Source organism: Bufo bufo, chromosome 7 (genome assembly GCF_905171765.1).
Source record: "Bufo bufo chromosome 7, aBufBuf1.1, whole genome shotgun sequence".
Lineage (NCBI taxonomy): Eukaryota > Metazoa > Chordata > Amphibia > Anura > Bufonidae > Bufo > Bufo bufo.
Genome location: NC_053395.1, coordinates 217,871,939 through 217,893,397, shown reverse-complemented (window position 1 = coordinate 217,893,397; position 21,459 = coordinate 217,871,939). Strand labels below are relative to the sequence as shown.

Genomic DNA, 21,459 nt, shown 5'->3' with positions numbered 1-21,459 from the left:
TAGCTGAGGGGTTGTTACAATTGTACCTGATGCAGACAATCCTCTAGTACAGTGTTTCCCAAATAATGTGCCTCCAGCTGTTGCAAAACTACATGCTGGGAGTTGTAGTTTTGCAACAGCTGGAGGCACACTGGTTGGGAAACACTGGTCTAGTAGCACATATCTCAGTCCTGATAGGTTGCTACATTTTACCTGCGCTGATACATTGTATCGATCTGGAGGGCAGACTGTTTAGGAGTGGATACACTTGTAGCAAGTCCTTAGGATAGGCTGTCCGTATCAGAGCGGTGGCGGTCTGACTCTTCACTCTGTCACGCTGTCGATCAGCCGCTTGAAGTTGCGCTTGGTCCATCGGTGCAGCCTTGTGCTGTTCTCTTAATAGGTTAATTAATGTTCGGAACCCGGAAACCCCTGTAAACGACAGCAAGTGGATCTTGAAACTCAAAGTATTAAACTTCCAGAACTTTTTTTTTTTTTTTTTTTACATAAACCCTTTAGTGCATTTAAAAATGACACATTGCACCATGCGCAGCCCGATGCCTCATATCATGGTGGTGACCGCTATGTGTCTGTGACAAGCAGAAGGGCCCTTTTACATGGGAAGATTTTCTGCTCGCTACAAGCCTTGATCGGTGATGTAGAAAGTTAGTCAGCAGCACTCCTAACCGCCATTGACATGTGGCAATCAACATATGATCATTCATCCCCATACAGATTTCATACAATCATTCATCCCTGTACAGTTTTCATACGATCATTCATCCCTGTACAGTTTTCATACGATCATTCATCCCTGTACAGTTTTCATACGATCATTCATCCCTGTACAGTTTTCATACGATCATTCATCCCTGTACAGTTTTCATACGATCATTCATCCCTGTACAGTTTTCATACGATCATTCATCCCTGTACAGTTTTCATACGATCATTCATCCCTGTACGGTTTTTATATGATCATTCATCCCAGTACAGTTTTCATACGATCATTCATCTCTGTACAGTTTTCATACGATCATTCATCCCTGTACAGTTTTCATACGATTATTCATCCCTGTACAGTTTTCATACGATTATTCATCCCTGTACAGTTTTCATACGATCATTCATCCCTGTACAGTTTTCATACGATCATTCATCCCTGTACAGTTTTCATACGATCATTCATCCCTGTACAGTTTTCATACGATCATTCATCCCTGTACAGTTTTCATACGATCATTCATCCCTGTACAGTTTTCATACGATCATTCATCCCTGTACAGTTTTCATACGATCATTCATCCCTGTACAGTTTTCATACGATCATTCATCCCTGTACAGTTTTCATACGATCATTCATCCCTGTACAGTTTTCATACGATCATTCATCCCAGTACAGTTTTCATACGATCATTCATCTCTGTACAGTTTTCATACGATCATTCATCCCTGTACAGTTTTCATACGATTATTCATCCCTGTACAGTTTTCATACGATCATTCATCCCTGTACAGTTTTCATACGATCATTCATCTCTGTACAGTTTTCATACGATCATTCATCCCTGTACAGTTTTCATATGATCATTCATCCCTGTACAGTTTTCATATGATCATTCATCCCTGTACAGTTTTCATATGATCATTCATCCCTGTACAGTTTTCATATGATCATTCATCCCTGTACAGTTTTCATATGATCATTCATCCCTGTACAGATTTCATACGATCGTTCATCCCTGTACAGATTTCATGCGATCGTTCATCCCTGTACAGATTTCATGCGATCGTTCATCCCAGTACAGATTTCATACGATCGTTCATCCCCGTACAGATTTCATATGATCATTCATCCCTGCAGTCTTCATGTGATCCTTTATCTCCATGCAGTTTTCATACGGTCATTCATCCCCATGCAGTTTTTAAACAGGGCAGTGTTCATCCAGCTGATCATGGGTGCGTGTAAAATGGCCACACAAAATATATTTATCAGTATTTTATGTTCCATTAAGCAACGATCAGGAGGGCAGGGAATTTTAGAGACAGCCTGTCAGTCATCCCATTGACGGACACTTCAGTCACCCTCTCAGTCATCAGTAGCAAATTAAAGGGGCACTCCACTATGGAAAACCTCTTTTTTGTTCAGGTGGCTGCCAAACACATTAGACTAATGATGGCCAAACCCGCTGTTCTGTACATGGGGTTGTCCCAAAATTTCAGGTGTTAGATGTTATGGGGGAGAAGAATCAGCCCTTTTAAATGTCATCATTCCTGATTCTTTTGTTCTCAGGGGTGATAGTCTGCAGTCTGCAGAGGCTTCTGGCAGCAGCTTTCTCCCTCCTCCCATTCAGAACACATGCACGCTCGGCTGAGCCAGCATGCAGGTATATAGACGAAGGGGTCGGGAGGGATAGCCGTCATCTAGACAAGCATTCGAAAGAGATGTAAAGTGTATGGCCAGCCTTAGACTGGTCCGCCGGCTGCCACCTGATCATAGGGACCTACAGCAATCTGCTTTAGCAAGTGTGCAGATCCCCTGCAGCACCCCCACAGGGGAAGTTGAGCATTGCATGGTGCTTGAAGAAATCAGTGGGACATCCGTGTATTGTGCAAACATGCCGGGTCCTTCAGAGCAAGAGACGCTCTCTCTCTAAAGCCATTGTCTAATAGATACAGGGCATAAGTATTGGACCACTCTTTTAAGAACTTGCATTTTTAGTTTTTCTGCACCAAGCAGCCCCTTCAGGAGAAGACCTGCTCCAGCCATGTTCTTAAGTTTGCACCCCCCTTCCTTGCTCTATGCCATACATACTACTTCCAGCCAACTCATTGACTCTGCTCCATGTGCTTTTTCTCCCGTCGATTGTTTGTGAACGGAAGGAACAACTTCTGGAAGGAAGCTGGGAGCTCGAGGAGGGGGGCAGATTCTTTGTCATATTTTTTAACCAAATAAAACAGCTGCAGTTGCCTGCACAGTATAGAGAGCGACGTGCTGCTTGGAGGGTGATGAGAGTTTCTGGGCAGTGCCATCTACTCCTGACTCTACCCTTGGTGTGTATGCCTGCAGATCATCGCGCCTGTGTTCCCTAAGCTCGTCGGTGTCTTTTTTTTTTTTTTTTTTGGGGAAGGGGGGTATCTGGTGGTTTGTCTTGTCTGCGCTGCATCTTCTATACTGTTCTGCGTCGTTCATTCCTGGGTTATGTAGGTGTCTGGATCTTCCTGCAAACCCATCCCTGTATCCTGTGTCTCTTTCCCCATCCTGTGTGCCTTCCTATGTCCCTCCCATCCTGTGTGCCCTGTGCAGAGGTAGCAGAGCTGAGTTTGTCTTGTTAATGCATTGTGCTTACATGCTGTCCTATGTGCAATCATAAAAAAAAATTCACATAGCATGACGAGCTTTACCCTGCTATGGGAGTGTGCGATGGTAGCGGAGCTTAAAGGGTCACTGATTTTTGATAAAACCTTGGATATGTCAGAGATATATTCTGTAAGGGTCTGAGCGCTGAGGCCCCCTCTGATGGCTAGAACGAAGAGAGAGAAGTGCGCTCGTATCCCGCTCTCAAGATGGGCCCATAACCTTCAGCGAGGAGAGAGAGCGCGATACATGTGAGCTTCTCAACGCTCAGACCCCCACTGAACAAAAGTTCTACCGAAACTCTGTGACCCTTTTAATTTGACATGAATGATAATGCATTTGTGGTTTTGCATAGGACTGCAGGAGTCAGATGATCAAACAATGGGCCTCCAAAGAGGCGAACAAAGGGAAGGTCCAGCAATGAATGGTGGCATCTCACAAGCTATGCATTGCTGCCTCAGACAAACTGGACTCTGCTGCATATGACACTTGACGAACACTGCTTCATCTGCGCACTGCTACTCCGTCCTCTATCATCTGGTGCATGCCCTTCTCAGCTCACTGACTCATATCTTTAGATCGCCCCCTACTCCTCCTCTGCTCAACCCCTCCCCACGGCTCCTGGCTTCTCTCTGTGCTGGAGGGTGAGAGGATAGTCCTAGTAGGGAGACTCGCGGGGCTGCGCTGCCACAATTCCCACCTGTCGCCTCACTTACAGGGTGTCTTTGCTCACCGACAGGTGTTCCTCAAAGAGTCGCTGGAGCAGCGTCTGGAGAAGAGTCGGGATCAGGAGCTGAGGAGAGCGGCTTTGGTCATCCGAGCCTACATCCAGGGATACATTGCCAGGTAAGGCTTACGTCCAGACACTACAGCGATAACCTAATTCTGATTTTAGTTTTGTTATTTTAGTTTTATGACCTTTTTTAAGATGTTCCCAAGGTGAAGTAGCGCGTGCATACCGCTGTTTACCAGACACGGTCCCATTCCAGCACACGTGGGGTTAATCAGATCGATCCAGTAGAGATTTCCGCCGTTCAAAAGAAGTACATGGTAGACGCCAAGTTTACTCTTGTGTTATAGACCCTTCTTGCGCCGGCTGCAAAAGTTTTGAAAATGTCAGGAGAAAGGAGGCGTAGGGGCGCGTTCACACCCAGCGAGACCTGCAACATCCAGACCAGTTGTGCAGTTTTTGGTGCAGATTTGCTGAAGATCTATGGTAAAATCTGCATCAAATCCGCTACTTGATTTTCCACTCTCCATTGTAGTCCATGGGTTTGTTGACACGTGGGAGATATGTCGCGGATTTGCCGTCACTGTTCTTTTCATGCCTTGTACAGTATCAGCAAAGTGAAGAAGATTTTCAGAAACCTCATCCCATACGCTGCATAAACAATCAGTAGCGTGAATTGACCGGCGGTACGGGTTTGAAAATCTGCAGCATTGTCCTTTGCAGTGGATAAATCCACGGCCATTGTGCGGTTTAAAAAGTCGCAAACGCGCAGTGTGCGGTATTTTACTGCCATAAAACTGGGGTGGGGGAATGATAAAGTCTCTCCCCCCCCCCCCCCCCTTAATCTCCTGACCCCAAGAGCTTGCCATCTAATTTCCTCAATGCACTGAGCAGAGCAACCAGAAATCCTTCCAGTTTAAGACACGGAGGCGCTCATTGTCAGGAGCGGCGCTGTGATTGGAGGTAGATGATAACGATAAATCCGTCGCCTTATTTTTAGTCTGTGCTGCTACTCGGGGTCAGCGGCAGGATGTAGGACAAGGTAATGTTTTTGTTCAGGGACTGTTTGTTGCTGCAGCGGTGATGAGGGGAAGCGATGGGAGTCAGATGTGCGATGCACGTTCCTGCTTTCCTCCACCTCCGTCCATCCAGGAGTCAAGGATCCTATGTTCATTTCCCCCCTAGTGATCTAGAGGGGCCTGGATCTGCGACGGAGCGAATTCCAGTGAGCCGAGAGTAAAACATTTGTAGAAATCCCTTTCACATCATTAAAGGGTGGGGGTGGGGGGGGTCTTACTTCCGACACCCTTTCTAATCAGTTGTGTGAAGGGGTTCAGGCGCTCATGTGATAGCGCTGCTGCTTCTTCAAAATTACCTGCATGATGTCTCACTTAGGGGAGTGTAAATACAACTGCTCGTCCCATTCAAGTGAATGTATTGTAATTACACAAGCAAGTTGGAATCGGTGCCCGCACAAGCGCCTTAGCCACTAATAACAGCTGATCGGCTATCGTCAACTAGTCGTCAGTATGTGATAAGGCAAAGGCTGAGGTTTGCGAAAATATCTTTTTCATTATGCTTCAGAAAACAGAGAAGATTTTGTATTCTGTTTAATCAGAAAATCAAAGGGTTAAAGCATTTTGGGCTGCAAGAGTAGTCAGTGGGGTAAGGTACAAACTACTTTGACCACATATCTCGCTCAGAAAACTAGTTGTTAATTTTTATATTGTCAAGATAATTTAACCTGCAATACTTTAACTGCACCCTATGAATAATAAAATAACTACTATAATACCGCCTACTATATACAAGAATATAAGTACTATAATGCTGCTCCTACGTACAATATAACTACTATAATACTGCCTCCTATATACAAGAATATAAGTACTATAATACTGCTCCTATGAATAATAAAATACCTACTATAATACTGCCTCCTATATACAAGAATATAACTACTATAATACTGCTCCTCTGTACAAGAATATAACTACTATAATACTGCTCCTATGTACAAGAATATAACTACTATAATACTGCTCCTATATACAAGAATATAACTACTATAATACTGCTCCTATGTACAAGAATATAACTACTATAATACTGCCCCCTATGTACAAGAATATAACTACTATAATACTGCCTCCTATGTACAAGAATATAACTACTATAATACTGCCTCCTATATACAAGAATATAACTACTATAATACTGCTCCTCTGTACAAGAATATAACTACTATAATACTGCTCCTATGTACAAGAATATAACTACTATAATACTGCCTCCTATGTACAGGAATATAACTACTATAATACTGCTCCTCTGTACAAGAATATAACTACTATAATACTGCTCCTATGTACAAGAATATAACTACTATAATACTGCCCCCTATGTACAAGAATATAACTACTATAATACCGCTCCTATGTACAAGAATATAACTACTAAAATACTGCCTCCTATGTACAAGAATATAACTACTATAATACTGCCTCCTATGTACAAGAATATAACTACTATAATACTGCTCCTATGTACAAGAATATAACTACTATAATACTGCCTCCTATGTACAGGAATATAACTACTATAATACTGCTCCTCTGTACAAGAATATAACTACTATAATACTGCTCCTATGTACAAGAATATAACTACTATAATACTGCCCCCTATGTACAAGAATATAACTACTATAATACCGCTCCTATGTACAAGAATATAACTACTAAAATACTGCCTCCTATGTACAGGAATATAACTACTATAATACTGCCTCCTATGTACAAGAATATAACTACTATAATACTGCTCCTCTGTACAAGAATATAACTACTATAATGCTGCTCCTTTGTACAAGAATATAACCACTATAATACTGCTCCTCTGTACAAGAATATAACTACTATAATACTGCTCCTCTGTACAAGAATATAACTACTATAATACTGCTCCTCTGTGCAAGAATATAACTACTATAATACTGCTCCTCTGTGCAAGAATATAACTACTATAATACTGCTCCTATGTACAAGAATATAACTACTATAATACTGCTCCTATGTACAAGAATATAACTGCTATAATACTGCCTCCTATGTACAAGAATATAACTACTATACTACTGCCTCCTATGTACAAGAATATCACTACTATAATACTGCTCCTATGTACAAGAATATAACTACTATAATACTGCCTCCTTTGTACAAGAATATAACTACTATAATACTGCCTCCTATGTACAAGAATATAACTACTATAATACTGCCCCCCTATGTACAAGAATATAACTACTATAATACTTCCTCCTATGTACAAGAATATAACTACTATAATACTGCTCCTATGTACAAGAATATAACTACTATAATACTGCTCCTATGTACAAGAATATAACTACTATAATACTGCTCCTATGTACAAGAATATAACTACTATAATACTGCTCCTATGTACAAGAATATAACTGCTATAATACTGCCTCCTATGTACAAGAATATAACTACTATACTACTGCCTCCTATGTACAAGAATATCACTACTATAATACTGCTCCTATGTACAAGAATATAACTACTATAATACTGCCTCCTATGTACAAGAATATAACTACTATAATACTGCCTCCTATGTACAAGAATATAACTACTATAATACTGCCTCCTATGTACAAGAATATAACTACTATAATACTGCCCCCCTATGTACAAGAATATAACTACTATAATACTTCCTCCTATGTACAAGAATATAACTACTATAATACTGCCCCTATGTACAAGAATATAACTACTATAATACTGCTACTATGTACATGCACTCTTTTCTCTCTGTATAGTCTATATAATAGCTCCATCTTTCTGACTTGGGATAAGGCTACATGCACACGACCGTGGTGTGTTTTGCGGTCCGCATTCCGGATTTATTTGCGGGGCGACGGAATGGAGCAACGGATGCGGACAGCACACGGAGCAAACTGCGGCTCGGATGCAGACCAGAACTACGGTTGTGTGCATGAGGCCTAAGAGTAGCAATTCTGTAGGTCAAGGAGGCTGAGAACACAGAATAGCAGGAAACTAGAGATGCTTATTGACATTGGTCTTGGCGGAATGCATCCACTCGCTAACTTCCTCTCTCTTTTCTTGCAGGAAGCATTATAAGCACGTGCGTCTCAACATCATCACAATTCAGAAGAATTATCGCGCTCATTTCTGGAAAACCGTGTACCTTAGGCTCCGACACTCTGCTCTGCAGCTTCAGAAGCACTGGCGCGGGAGGACTGCGAGACGCCTGTATCAGCAGATGCTGGAGGAGGAGAGGAGGCGACGAGAGGAGGAAGAGAGAAAGCGGAAAGAAGAGGAGGAAAGACGGAGGCAAGAACTGGAAGAGCAAAGAAAGATGGAGGAAGAGCGGAAAAGACGAGAGGAGGAAGAGAGAAGGTAAAGGGCTACCAAGTCATGGAATTCCTCTTACCTCCTTTTCTTGTAGAACTGCACATACTCTTTGTAAAAACTCCATCTAAAAAGACTCAAGTTCTTCAAAGATCTCTTACCTTGAGGTGACCTATAAAATGTGCTAATGCTCCTTTTTTCTTCTTCTAGGGAGCAGGAGAGGCTGGAGGCTGAGCTAAGGGCTGCTCAGGTTAGTTTTGCAGATATACTATTTATGCTTGGGTCCCTTGTACTAGGAGAAGATGGTGGTCCATACTAATTTGGTCAGATGTTCTTCTCCATTGTTTGGTAGAAACACCATCTAACACTATGTTTGGTTGCTGAGTTATAGGGAATGGACCTATCCTGGAATTTGTATGCTTCTGAAACCCAATAACAAATAACACATTTTTTCCATCCCTTATGCAGTAGATATTTGGTAAGAACATTTGTCCAGTATTGACCCTTATGACATTTACTTGTAGGAAGAACAGGAGAAAGCTCGGAACCTAGAGAACCTCCTTCTACAAGAAGAGGAACAACGACAGATGGACGAGATCTTGAGACTGGAAAAAGAGATTGAGAAATTGCAACACCAACAGAAGATAGAGGGAGTGTCCATCACCTGTACGGACACACGTAATGAGCTGACTCGACAGCGGGAGGAACAGATCCATAAGCTGGAGAAGGAAGCATCTCGGGTGGCTCAAGAATTCCTGGAACTTTTGGACTTTGGGAACTTGGATGAGAGTGCTAACAGCTTAGAGAATGGAGTTGATGGAACCATGAATGTGGATGGTAGTTTGGTGGCACCTTTGGCTGAAGAGGAGATAGATGAAGGATTTCACGCGGATGATGAGATGTTACCGCCTCCACCCCCAATGTTGCTTTTAGAAGATGATGATGATGTCTTTAAGACCAGCGAGAGCTTCTCAGAGAATGGAACCTACACGCAAATTCCCGGCAACTCCACGGATTCACAAGTTTCTCCTCTAGAGCCTCCATCTACTCAAGATGTATATAGCGCCCTCTCTGACAAGTCTGAGAGCATTTATCAATGTCTATCGGATGTCCAGAGCAACAGCGACGAGGCCCAAGAGCCCATTTACAGCTACCCCCCTGATGTGGAGTCAGACTATGACCATGAAGAGTTTGATGAAGGTCCACCAGGTTCTACAGATGCCAGGAACTCAAGTGATGGTCACTTAACGGATGAGGAGATTCTTCGTATCTCCAAGCCTGGCAGCTATGGCTCACAGTGTGGCAGTCTGGATTCGGTGAGTATTCCAGACCAAAAGAAAAGTTCCTCGCTGGCGACTTGTCATTGCCTGCTCTTGTTCTTAGCCAATGCTTGCACACATGGTGTCCCAGTTGGGTTGGTATGTGTACAGTTCTTGTTTTTCACTGGCGTGCACTTGCTATATTGACTTTTCTGAGCTCATCTATATTTTAGTGGGCGCAGAAAAGGTTTTTATTGTTATCCCACTTGGACTTTAGTGTTTTGCTTGAGCTTTGCAGGATACGTTTGTGCTGAGGTTACAGAATGGTCATAAAAGCTCTGTGTAGACTATTAAAGTTTATTCAACATTTCTCTTGTAGTTCTTGGACAGTGATGAAGAAGCAGACAGCCATATTGACACTGATGAAGAGCTGATGACCTCACGCGTCACTCTGTTTAATGGAGGGGGCCCACCCTATTTTCACAGTTACCTGTATATGAAAGGTAATGGATTTGATCTGTTAATTTATTATTATGTATTTATATGCGTCCCACCTATGATAAGCTATTTATCAGGTGTCCTTCTACTGAGATTTCAAGTGATCAGCTGTAATCTGTGAAGGAACCCAGGAGCAATCGTTTTTTTCCTACATCGCCACCACATACATCCTATAATCAATTGGTTGCATGGAGATACGGAGTCCTCCCTGGTGAGAGGAACACTCTTTGTGGCTGTTCTCATTCTGGCTAGTAGATGAAGGTCCTGAATACGTGACCATCCTTTGCTAAGGGTCTTCTTAGTGTTCTTTTTAAGGTGGCCATATGCTGCAAGATAACCGTAATTAGAAGACCAGTGACTATAATGGCCTTATAATATTAGTTTTGTCCTGTCATAATCTCCCTGGTACAGGACTGTAGCTAAGGAAGGGACTAATAGGCCACCAGGGTGTGGGTAGGGGGGCACCATCAAGCCACTCTAGCCAAGGTATTTAGATACAGTCTTCTCCTATCGTTATTTCCCTGGTAAAGAACTGTAGCTAAGGGGGATGGTGGGGAGTGGGGACTGATGGGCCACCAGGGTCTTGGTAGCCACTTTGGCCAAAGTATTTAGATACAGTGCTAGCACAGCAAACTGAACCTTTGCTCAGTTTGAAGGAAAATCTAGTTTGCTACAACAAAGTGTTGACCTTGTTCTTTAAGCCGGTGGCCTTATGAACATGTGGAGACGTCGGTGGTGTGTCCTCAAAGACGAAACCTTCATGTGGTTCCGGACTAAGCAGGAAGCTTTGAAATCAGGCTGGCTCTACAAGAAGGGTGGTGGGATGTCCACTTTGTCCCGACGCAACTGGAAACGTCGCTGGTTTGTGCTACGAGAATCCAAGCTGATGTACTTTGAGAACGATAGCGAAGAACGTCTAAGAGGGACCATCGACGTCCGCACAGCCAAGTGAGTCCCAGCCTGGTAGGAGGTATATATTACATCCTGAGTGTGTCTGACTCCGGTGTGTTGTGTCATTCAGAGCCATCATTGATATCCATGAGAAGGAGAACGCTCTGGATATTGTGACCGAGGAGCGAACGTATCATATCGTGGCAGAGACTCCTGAAGACGCGAGGTAAAAACTACATTACGATATATTCTTATATATGTATAATGCATAAATTCAGTACTTAAAGGGGTTGGCTCATCTGGGACATTGATGACCTATTGCTTTTATGTCATCATTGTCAGATGTCCCACCTCTAGGACCTTCTCCTATCTCGTGAATGGGGTCCGAGTGAAGAAGAGCACACCGCGCATGCACAGTGCACCCTCCATTCATCGCTTTAGTAGTTCCGATAATAACCAAGGTGCAATCAGCTATTTTGGGAACTCCCATAATGGAGGGTGGCCGCGCATGCACTTCAGGGGTCCTGTTCTGGAGATAAGTGTAGGTCCCAGACCTGCTCCTATCCGACATTGATGGCATATCCTAGGCAATGTCCCAGGTGGCAATACCCCCTCTAATACCCTTAGTGTTTCAGTTCCTCTCCATTTCCCAGATCTGTGCTGGCAGTCAATAAATGGACATGCATAGGCTAAAAGCCTGTATACTACTTCTCACAGCTGAAGGTTTGCTACACTTGTATCCAGTGAGCTTTGTGCTGCTTTGCTGCTCTTGGACTCCAGTTCCTTGCTTGATCCATTGTAGCAAACAATCAGCTGTTTGAAATATTAGGTCCTACGTTGCTATTGCAGAACTATTTCAGGCTTATTCACACATTGCTGTTTCTTGGTTACTATTTAGTTTCAGTGTTTTGAAGCCAAAATGAGTAGTGAATGCAACGACAAGCAGTAGTGTAAGGGTATGTTCACATGGTGGAAATTTCACGCCGATTTCTGCTTGGATTCTGCACCGAAATCCACGCCAAGTTCCTTTCCTGTTGTGTGCACTGGGAATCGGTTTTGCCATGTGTGGATTTTTTTTTCTGCGCGGATCAATATCAAGAAGTGACTTTGAGTGAGAGCAATCTGTGTGCGGACTTGTGGCAGTTGTAGATGCAAATCCGCTCCTGGTTTTGGCTTCAAATTATTGCTGCAACTTTGCAGTGTGTGAATAAGGCTTTACAAGCTGCGGCCGAAATCCTCCGTTTTACCTGCAACATCATGCGGCTAGTGGCTGCACAGAGTGGGCATGGTTTTGGCCGCAGTGTGTAAACCCAGCCGGTATCTCAGCTGTGTGACTTATTGGCTAGCTCAGGGAGGCCCAACCCGCAGCCCTTCAGCCATTGCAAGACTAAAACTCCCAATATGCCTGGACAGCCTACAGCTATTAGGGCATGCTGGGAGTTGTAGTTTTGCAACAGCTGGAGGGCCCCGGGTTGAGCATCCCTGGGCTAGCTCATCAACATCGCTGGTCAGACTAATTCCCAGCCGGATCCTCCTCTCGCCTCTTGCAGCGGCTGGTTCAATGTCCTGAGCAGAGTTCACAGCGCGACCTCCCAACAGCTGCGAGATATGAGGGATGAACAAGCCAACCCCAAGAATGCTGTGGTAAGTGGCTTCGTGTGAGTCACCGACGTTCTCAGGAGTCTCAGTTCCTTCAAGTCTCCCGCTGCCCGGGGTCATCCTCCCACCCCATCCTGAGACCCGCATCCATTTCTTCTTTTTTTTGTCTCCTGCAGGGAACCCTGGATGTGGGGCTTATCGATTCTGTCTGCGCCTCAGACTGTCCTGATCGGTAAGGAGCAATTCCTTAAATCGGGCATGCTCAACCTGCGGCCCTCCAGCTGTTGTAAAACTACAACTCCCACAATGCCCCGCTGTAGGCCGATAGCTGTAGGCTGTTCGGGCATGCTGGGAGTTGTAGTTTTGCAACAGCTGGAGGGCCGCAGGTTGAGCATGCCTCCCTTAAATTAAATTGGCAATGCTGCAAAGAGGAAAATCTGTTAGCCGTGTAGTAAATCTTAGAATGTTTGTGTAAGGCGTAGCAGCTCAGCTCTGTAGACGTAAATGAGGCTGCAATACCACATTCGGCCTGTGGACCGGGGTGGAGCTGTTTTGGGGGGGAAAAATAAGCTGGAGGCTGTCAGGAGTTTAAAGAAATTGTAAAAGGCCCATATGTAGGTATGTAGAAGGTTAAAAAAACTATTTAAAAAAATGTATAAACGTTATAATTGATATATCATTTACATTTAAATTGTGCTCATTTACTATATTATCCCCCACCAGAAGCCATTGGGTGCAATCATTGTTATGGGGGAGCTCACTGTATTATTCCAGAGGAGCTGTATAATCCCTGTACAATCGGCTCCCCCTAGTGGCAGCTGCAGGAAGCCAGGATTTTATCTTTTAACTTGGTAATTCTCTGAAGAAAAATTGTACCAGGAGCGCCTTATCAGAAAAAAAATTCAAAGCTCTGAGTATTCCCAGGAATCAGAGACATAACTATATGGCGTTGCACACAGGCCCTAGTGCCTGAGGGGGTTTGAAGCGCCTCTACCTCATACACAGACCCTGTTATTATGAATGGCGCATGGTGGTTGGAAACCCTCGTCCAGATTTGCATTGGGACCCAGGGAGCATGAATATTAGGTGTTAAAGCAGTATTCCAGTTACAGTAAAGGGGTTGTCCGGCCTCAGGATAGGTCATGAATATCTGATCAGGGGTCTGGCGCCCTGCACCTCGCCGATCAGCTATTTGAAGAGAAGGTGGCGCTTCTGCGGTGCAGCGTAATGACGAGTACTCTCCCTATACTTGAATGGAGCGACTCCTTGTAATTACACTGCTCTGCCACTAGAGACAAGGCGACGTGTAGTGTAAAGACGAGGAAGCGCAGCCTCCTCACCAAACAGCTGATCGTGGGGGTGTCAAACCCCCACCCCACCCCGATCTGATATTGATGACCTATCCTGACAATATATATATATATATATATATATATATATATATATGGCTGGACAACCCCTATAAGTTATCCCCTATACACAGTTTAGGGGGTTCTACCTCCGGGACCCTCACCGATCAAAGGAACAGGTGTCCTGCATGCCCGACTGGCCAAACCATTCATTGCAGGGGGCACAGGGCCCTCGTTCTTCTGATTGGTACCAGTGGTAGTGCCACCACCTATCTAGTAGTTATCCCCTTGTCTGTATAGGGGATAACTTAATGTAACCGGAATACCCCTTTAAAGAGTAACTAAACCTTTTATCTAAACTTTTTAATATGTTCTCCCTAATAAAACTCTCTCTAATATACTTTATTAATTAATTTTCTAGTTTTACTACACTTTTTCCTGCCTAAAGCGCTTAAAACCCTGTTCTGTACACCGCTGAGCTGTCAGCATTGTATGGAGTCCATTTTATCAATGGGCAGCAGCAGCGCTGTGAGTACGGGCAGGAGCGCACATTGCTGCCCCTGCCTGTGCCCCGTGCACGATTCCTGGCATAGCACATGGGTACCCTGTACGTATGTACTATGCCAGGATTAGCGGAGCGGCTTCTGCCTGCTCCGCTAAGTGCTGACATGCAGTTCTCTTAGCTTGGGGAAGCGGGCACAGGCAGGAGCCGCTCATCCTGGCATAGTACATGGGTACAGGGTACGTACGGGGTACCCATGTGCTACACCAGGAGTTGGTAATCGTCCAGAGGGCACAGGCAGGGGCAGCAATATGCGCTGCTGCCCCTACTCACAGCGCTGCTGCTGCCCATTGATAAAATGTACTCCATGCACCGCTGACCGCTCAGGGTAGGAAAAAGTGTAGTAAAAATCGAAAAAATTCATTATTAAAGTATATTAGAGAGAGTTTTATTAGGGCATTAGGGAGAACATATTAAAAGTTTATATAAAGGTTAATTACACTTTAACCCTAAACCACCCTAGACCACCAGGAATTTGAGAGAATAGCCACTAACCAGGATGACGGGCCGAACTGGATGGACAAATGTCTTTTTTCGGCCTTATGTACTATGTTACTAACCAACTGGGCCACCAAGGACAATGGAAATCAATATTAACCCACTACATAAGCCCTAAAGCACACTGTGCTGAAAGGTGCGGTCCGGGACCTGCAGCTCGTTCACGTCTAACATCTCCTCTGTCTTACAGACCCAACTCCTTTGTAATAATCACTGCAAACCGGGTCATCCACTGCAACACGGATATCCCCGAGGAGATGCACCACTGGATCTCTCTGCTGCAGAAGCCTCGAGGGGAGGCCAAGGTGGACGGACAGGAGTTTCTTGTGAGAGGTAAATCAATAGTCTCTGCGCAGTTACTGTCATTCAGCGGACGGAGGTGTTTGCAGCCCGTGTCCCCATGACTACACTTCCTGTCCTATTTGGCCTATATTTTATCCTTAAGACGTTAGGCCTCATGGCTAACAATCAGCTGGATTCCAATGGGTTGGTGTGAGAGTCAGTGCCAGGAAGCATTGTCATAGGGACACCTGCGTATGTATATAGTATATAATATGAATTGCTCTGATGGCTGACCACTACTTTGGCTGCTATGGGATATTTATTAACTTATGGTTTATGTTCTTGCTTCTACAGGTTGGCTCCATAAAGAAGTCCAGAACAGCAACAAAATGGCGTCCCTCAAATTAAAACGGCGCTGGTTTGTGCTGACCCGGAATGCTCTAGATTATTACAAGTCCTCCGAGCGAATGGCATCCAAACTGGGCACCCTGGTCCTGAACAGCCTGTGCTCTGTGGTGCAGCCTGATGAGAAGACTCACACGGAGACAGGTGACGTCACCAGATCGGGCAGGGAAGCTCCGTCATTGTCCTCCCTGGACCTGGCCCAGTAATCTCAAACCTTCTTGTCTGTAGGATATTGGAACATTGTCGTGTACGGGAGGAAACATTCCTACAGATTGTATACCAAGCTGCTGAATGAGGCCATGAGGTGGGCCAACGCCATCCAGGGAGTGATCGACAGCAAAGCCCCCATAGAGACTCCGACCCAGCAACTCATCCGGGACATCAAGGTACATGCAAATATCTGAGTGAGTGCAGCTCTGGAGTATAATACAGGCTGTAACTCAGGATCAGTACAGGATAAGTAATGTATGTACACAGTGACTCCACCAGCAGAATAGTGAGTGCAGCTCTGGAGTATAATACAGGATGTAACTCAGGATGAGTACAGGATAAGTAATGTAATGTATGTGCACAGTGACTGCACCAGCAGAACAGTGAGTGCAGCTCTGGAGTATAATACAGGATGTAACTCAGGATGAGTACAGGATAAGTAATGTAATGTATGTGCACAGTGACTGCACCAGCAGAACAGTGAGTGCAGCTCTGGAGTATAATACAAGATGTAACTCAGGATCAGTACAGGATAAGTAATGTATGTACACAGTGACTGCACCAGCAGAATAGTGAGTACAGCTCTGGAGTATAATACAGGATGTAACTCAGGATCAGTACAGGATAAGTAATGTAATGTATGTACACAGTGACTCCACCAGCAGAATAGTGAGTGCAGCTCTGGAGTATAATACAGGATGTAACTCAGGATCAGTACAGGATAAGTAATGTATGTACACAGTGACTCCACCAGCAGAATAGTGAGTGCAGCTCTGGAGTATAATACAGGATGTAACTCAGGATCAGTACAGGATAAGTAATGTATGTACACAGTGACTGCACCAGCAGAATAGTGAGTACAGCACTGGAGTATAATACAGGATGTAACTCAGGATCAGTACAGGATAAGTAATGTATGTACACAATGACTGCACCAGCAGAATAGTGAGTGCAGCTCTGGAGTATAATACAGGATGTAACTCAGGATCAGTACAGGATAAGTAATGTAATGTATGTACACAGTGACTGCACCAGCAGAACAGTGAGTGCAGCTCTGGAGTATAATACAGGATGTAACTCAGGATCAGTACAGGATAAGTAATGTAATGTATGTACACAGTGACTGCACCAGCAGAACAGTGAGTGCAGCTCTGGAGTATAATACAGGATGTAACTCAGGATCAGTACAGGATAAGTAATGTAATGTATGTACACAGTGACTGCACCAGCAGAACAGTGAATGCAGCTCTGGAGTATAATACAGGATGTAACTCAGGATCAGTACAGGATAAGTAATGTAATGTATCTCTGCATTAATTCTCTCTGTAAATGGTAGAATTGTAAACATGTACTCACTAGTTATGTGTTGTTGCCTCTGTTTTCGGTCGTGCTCATTCATCCTCTAGATACTTACTATTCTGCTGTCTGAAAATGTGCTTTTGCGTCCTCCATGCCGCATTTTGAAAATACTCTCACACTGTAGATGTGATGCTAGGATCCTGATTCTAGGTTTGCTATTATACTGTCACCCAGTGGTGAAGAGGAGGTACTGCAAACTTCACAATTGACAAAGCGGACTTCTTTTAATGATGTGTAGTGATTAAATGTTATGTCTGTGCTTTTTCATTCTTTTATTTGCAACTGCGCCCCCCACCCGGCAAAAGAAAAAAAAAAAAGAATTGGTGCTAATTGTCCTATTCTCTCTGAATCAGGAGAACAGCCTAAACAGTGAAGCTGTGGAGCAGACCTACAGAAGAAACCCCATCTTAAGATACACCCAGCATCCTTTGCACTCGCCACTTCTACCTCTGCCTTATGGGGACATCAACCTCAGTTGTAAGTATCCTCCTCATCATCTGTGCGGGAGACGATGGGCGGCTTTATGCCCTACCCGTGGCTAAGTTCATTTGTGGGGACAATAAAAGTTCATGGAGTAAAGTCCAGGTCCTAAGGGTCAGGCAAGGTCTAGTTTCCAGCTTTACATCCTGACTGCATCCACGATGAATATGGTAAAAATCCAGGAAGAGCAATCGAGCTCCGTCCCACCATATACTAGTAAGGAGGGATGCAGGAACGCGACTAACGCGTTTCCGACTTTGGAAACTGGGCCTAGAATGCGTGTGGTCTTCCCTGTGATTTCATGAGGTCAGCTGCCCTGACATATGAAATAGCAACTATGGAAATATTTCCTGACAGCATTGTTGAGGTGTTCCTCTGTTATTCCTCCTGGTAATGTATAAATAAATTGACAACTGGGGGTCAAAATTCCCCTGGTCATTAGGACATGTCTGACACTGTTCAATCAGAGCTGATACCATCAAACTGTGTAGGGAAAACACCCCAAGGACAAGGTAATGGGTAACATCTGGTTGTCAGTTTATGCATACATTTCCAGGAGGGGTAACAGAGGGACACATTAATGCAGTGTTCTCATGATGAATGCTAGGAGATACCAAATAAACGTGTTCTTCTTAATTCCCTCCTTACTGATAATAATGCAGAACGGATAGATCGAGGGACTGTCCTCTAGGACCCAAAGTCCCTAGTGACAGTCCAACATCAGCACATGGCACAATGTACCCTCTAAGCTTCATCATCATCATCATCATCTGTCTCTTCTAGTGCAAAAGGAAAAAGGTTACACCACGCTGCAGGACGAGGCGGTGAGGATCTTCAACTCTCTCCAGGAGATCGAGACCGTCCCTGATCCAGTCCCTATAATCCAGGGCATCCTGCAGACCTGCCAGGACCTGAAACCCTTAAGAGATGAAGTTTATTGCCAGCTGATCAAACAGACCAATCATGTCCCTCAACCCAACAGCCCGGGCAACCTGCGCCACTGGCAGCTGCTCACGTGTATGAGCTGTACCTTCCTGCCCGGCCGAGACATCCTGCGCTACCTTAAATTCCACCTTAAGAGGTAGGTTTGGATCTAATGGCCATATGCACATTGCCGATCATTGGTTTGCTCTCTCTGTGTACCTGTCTCTTCTCTCTTGGGGGGGGACAGGCATTTTGGGGTGGTCTTTTAGTATGGACACTAATCTTGAATGCTGCTTGCAAAATGGCTCATTCCACTACACAGGTGACAGATTGACTTTCTTAAGGAACGTGTGGTCATCCTCTAAGGAGCAGATCATAGGGAGGGTTTCTTCTGGGAGCCCCCAATCAGCTGCTGTTATTGGAAGGTTATAATGTTTATTGGCATTATACCTGTATTCTACTGCCATCTAGTGGATTCAGATGGACTTACAATACTTGTCATGGGTTATTGCCACCTAGTGGATTCACTTGGAGTTGCAATTCTTGTTATAGGTTACTATAACTTAGTGGATGCAGATGGACTTGCATTACTTCTTATATGTGACTGCCATCTAGTGGACACAGACTTGCATTACTTCTTATATGTGACTGCCATCTAGTGGACACAGACTTGCATTACTTCTTATATGTGACTGCCATCTAGTGGACACAGACTTGCATTACTTCTTATATGTGACTGCCATCTAGTGGACACAGACTTGCATTACTTCTTATATGTGACTGCCACCTAGTGGACACAGACTTGCATTACTTCTTATGTGACTGCCACCTAGTGGACACAGACTTGCATTACTTCTTATATGTGACTGCCACCTAGTGGACACAGACTTGCATTACTTCTTATGTGTGACTGCCACCTAGTGGACACAGACTTGCATTACTTCTTATGTGTGACTGCCACCTAGTGGACACAGACTTGCATTACTTCTTATGTGTGACTGCCACCTAGTGGACACAGACTTGCATTACTTCTTATGTGTGACTGCCACCTAGTGGACACAGACTTGCATTACTTCTTATATGTGACTGCTATTTACTGCACACAGATTTGCATTTCTTAAATGTCACTGCCACCTAGTGGATGCATATGAACTTGCAGTCATTTTAAGAATTAATACTTTCTTGAAGGATCTTTCTGACGCGTTCTTCTCTTCCAGGGTGCGGGACAGCTTCCCTGGCACTGAAGTTGAACAGTTTGCTCACTTCATCGTTGATGCTCTGAAGAAAACGAAATGTAGGGAGCTGGTTCCATCACAAGAAGAGATCTCGGCACTGCTGACACGCAGCAACATGACCACATCGGTTTACTGTCATGGCGGAGGTTCCTGCCAGATCAGTATTAATTCTCACACCACAGCAGGAGAGGTGAGTGTAGAGGTGAAGGGACTACTATGTGCCCCAAAGTATCTAAATCTAATAAGTGCTATACAATGTCTGTATAATATTGACCTACAATTAATATGAAGAGTTGTGGTGGTCACAGGCCTCCTGTGGTGGTGTCTTTAGCAGTTTGCTGCATGTGCTCCCAAAAACCCGCCCTGTGCTGTTTTATTTCCTAATATATCTTCATATCGGTCAGAAAACTGTTTTTCAGATACAGTGCTTAAAATCCCCTGCACACACAATGCACATAATGCTGGCTGTTCGCTGCCACCACCAGGGGGAGCTCTCTGCTTGCAGTTTTATGCAGCTCCTAATGAAAACCATTATAAGTCCATCTTCCTCCCTTTAAACTTGTAGAAGATAAGTGACAATTGTGGGCAATTTATGTGGTTGCAGGTGGTGGAGAAATTAATCCGTGGACTGTCTATGGATGACAGCCGTAACATGTTTGCCCTCTTTGAACGCAACAAACAGACAGACCGGGCAGTGGAGAGTCGGGTGATCGTGGCGGACGTACTTGCAAAGTTTGAAAGGTTGGAGTGATCTTCATTTTTTATGGACGTGTTCAGTTTCTGATTTTCTGTTTATAGGAGGCCTAGAAATGTTCATCTCTGTACAAAAAAAATCAGACAACCAGGACCTACAGGTTAAAATGGCGTTCATAGTTATGCTAGTTCCAATAGGAAACAGTCAGCAAGCTTGCCATCTGATACCCCTGTAATAGCCTATTTGTGATGCTATACTGCAGAGGCTCTTAATTCTTTCTACATTAGATAACTGTGCAGCCCTGTTATATAGACTGCACTAACCAAATGATTTATGGAGATATTGAGCAAGCAGAGAACATTGGGGGATTTCAGCACTGAAGCCTGCCGAATTGTAAATGCTGCTGTGAAGTCTAGTACCAATTATATGTAAGGAGCATTACACCACAAGTGTATGTACACAGTGACTCCACCAGCAGAATAGTGAGTGCAGCTCTGGAGTATAATACAGGATGTAACTCAGGATCAGTACAGGATAAGTAATGTATGTACACAGTGACTCCACCAGCAGAATAGTGAGTGCAGCTCTGGAGTATAATACAGGATGTAACTCAGGATCAGTGCAGGATAAGTAATGTATGTACACAGTGACTGCACCAGCAGAATAGTGAGTGCAGCTCTGGAGTATAATACAGGATGTAACTCAGGATCAGTACAGGATAAGTAATGTAATGTATGTACA

At 44.2% G+C, this 21,459-nt stretch overlaps 1 protein-coding gene across 1 annotated transcript in view; it reads left to right on the top strand.

The window, feature by feature from the left end:
• Window positions 1-21,459, top strand: part of LOC121007492 (unconventional myosin-X-like) — a 102,096-nt gene that overhangs the window by 61,348 nt on the left and 19,289 nt on the right. The window contains exons 22-37 of the mRNA XM_040439434.1: window positions 4,077-4,183; window positions 8,231-8,521; window positions 8,684-8,723; window positions 8,998-9,789; window positions 10,112-10,235; window positions 10,932-11,178; window positions 11,252-11,347; window positions 12,672-12,765; window positions 12,897-12,952; window positions 15,320-15,462; window positions 15,766-15,960; window positions 16,045-16,202; window positions 17,739-17,862; window positions 18,649-18,946; window positions 20,007-20,214; window positions 20,629-20,765. Of these exons, the coding sequence (XP_040295368.1) occupies window positions 4,077-4,183; window positions 8,231-8,521; window positions 8,684-8,723; window positions 8,998-9,789; window positions 10,112-10,235; window positions 10,932-11,178; window positions 11,252-11,347; window positions 12,672-12,765; window positions 12,897-12,952; window positions 15,320-15,462; window positions 15,766-15,960; window positions 16,045-16,202; window positions 17,739-17,862; window positions 18,649-18,946; window positions 20,007-20,214; window positions 20,629-20,765 (3,110 nt within the window). The remainder of the gene's footprint in view (window positions 1-4,076; window positions 4,184-8,230; window positions 8,522-8,683; window positions 8,724-8,997; window positions 9,790-10,111; window positions 10,236-10,931; window positions 11,179-11,251; window positions 11,348-12,671; window positions 12,766-12,896; window positions 12,953-15,319; window positions 15,463-15,765; window positions 15,961-16,044; window positions 16,203-17,738; window positions 17,863-18,648; window positions 18,947-20,006; window positions 20,215-20,628; window positions 20,766-21,459) is intronic.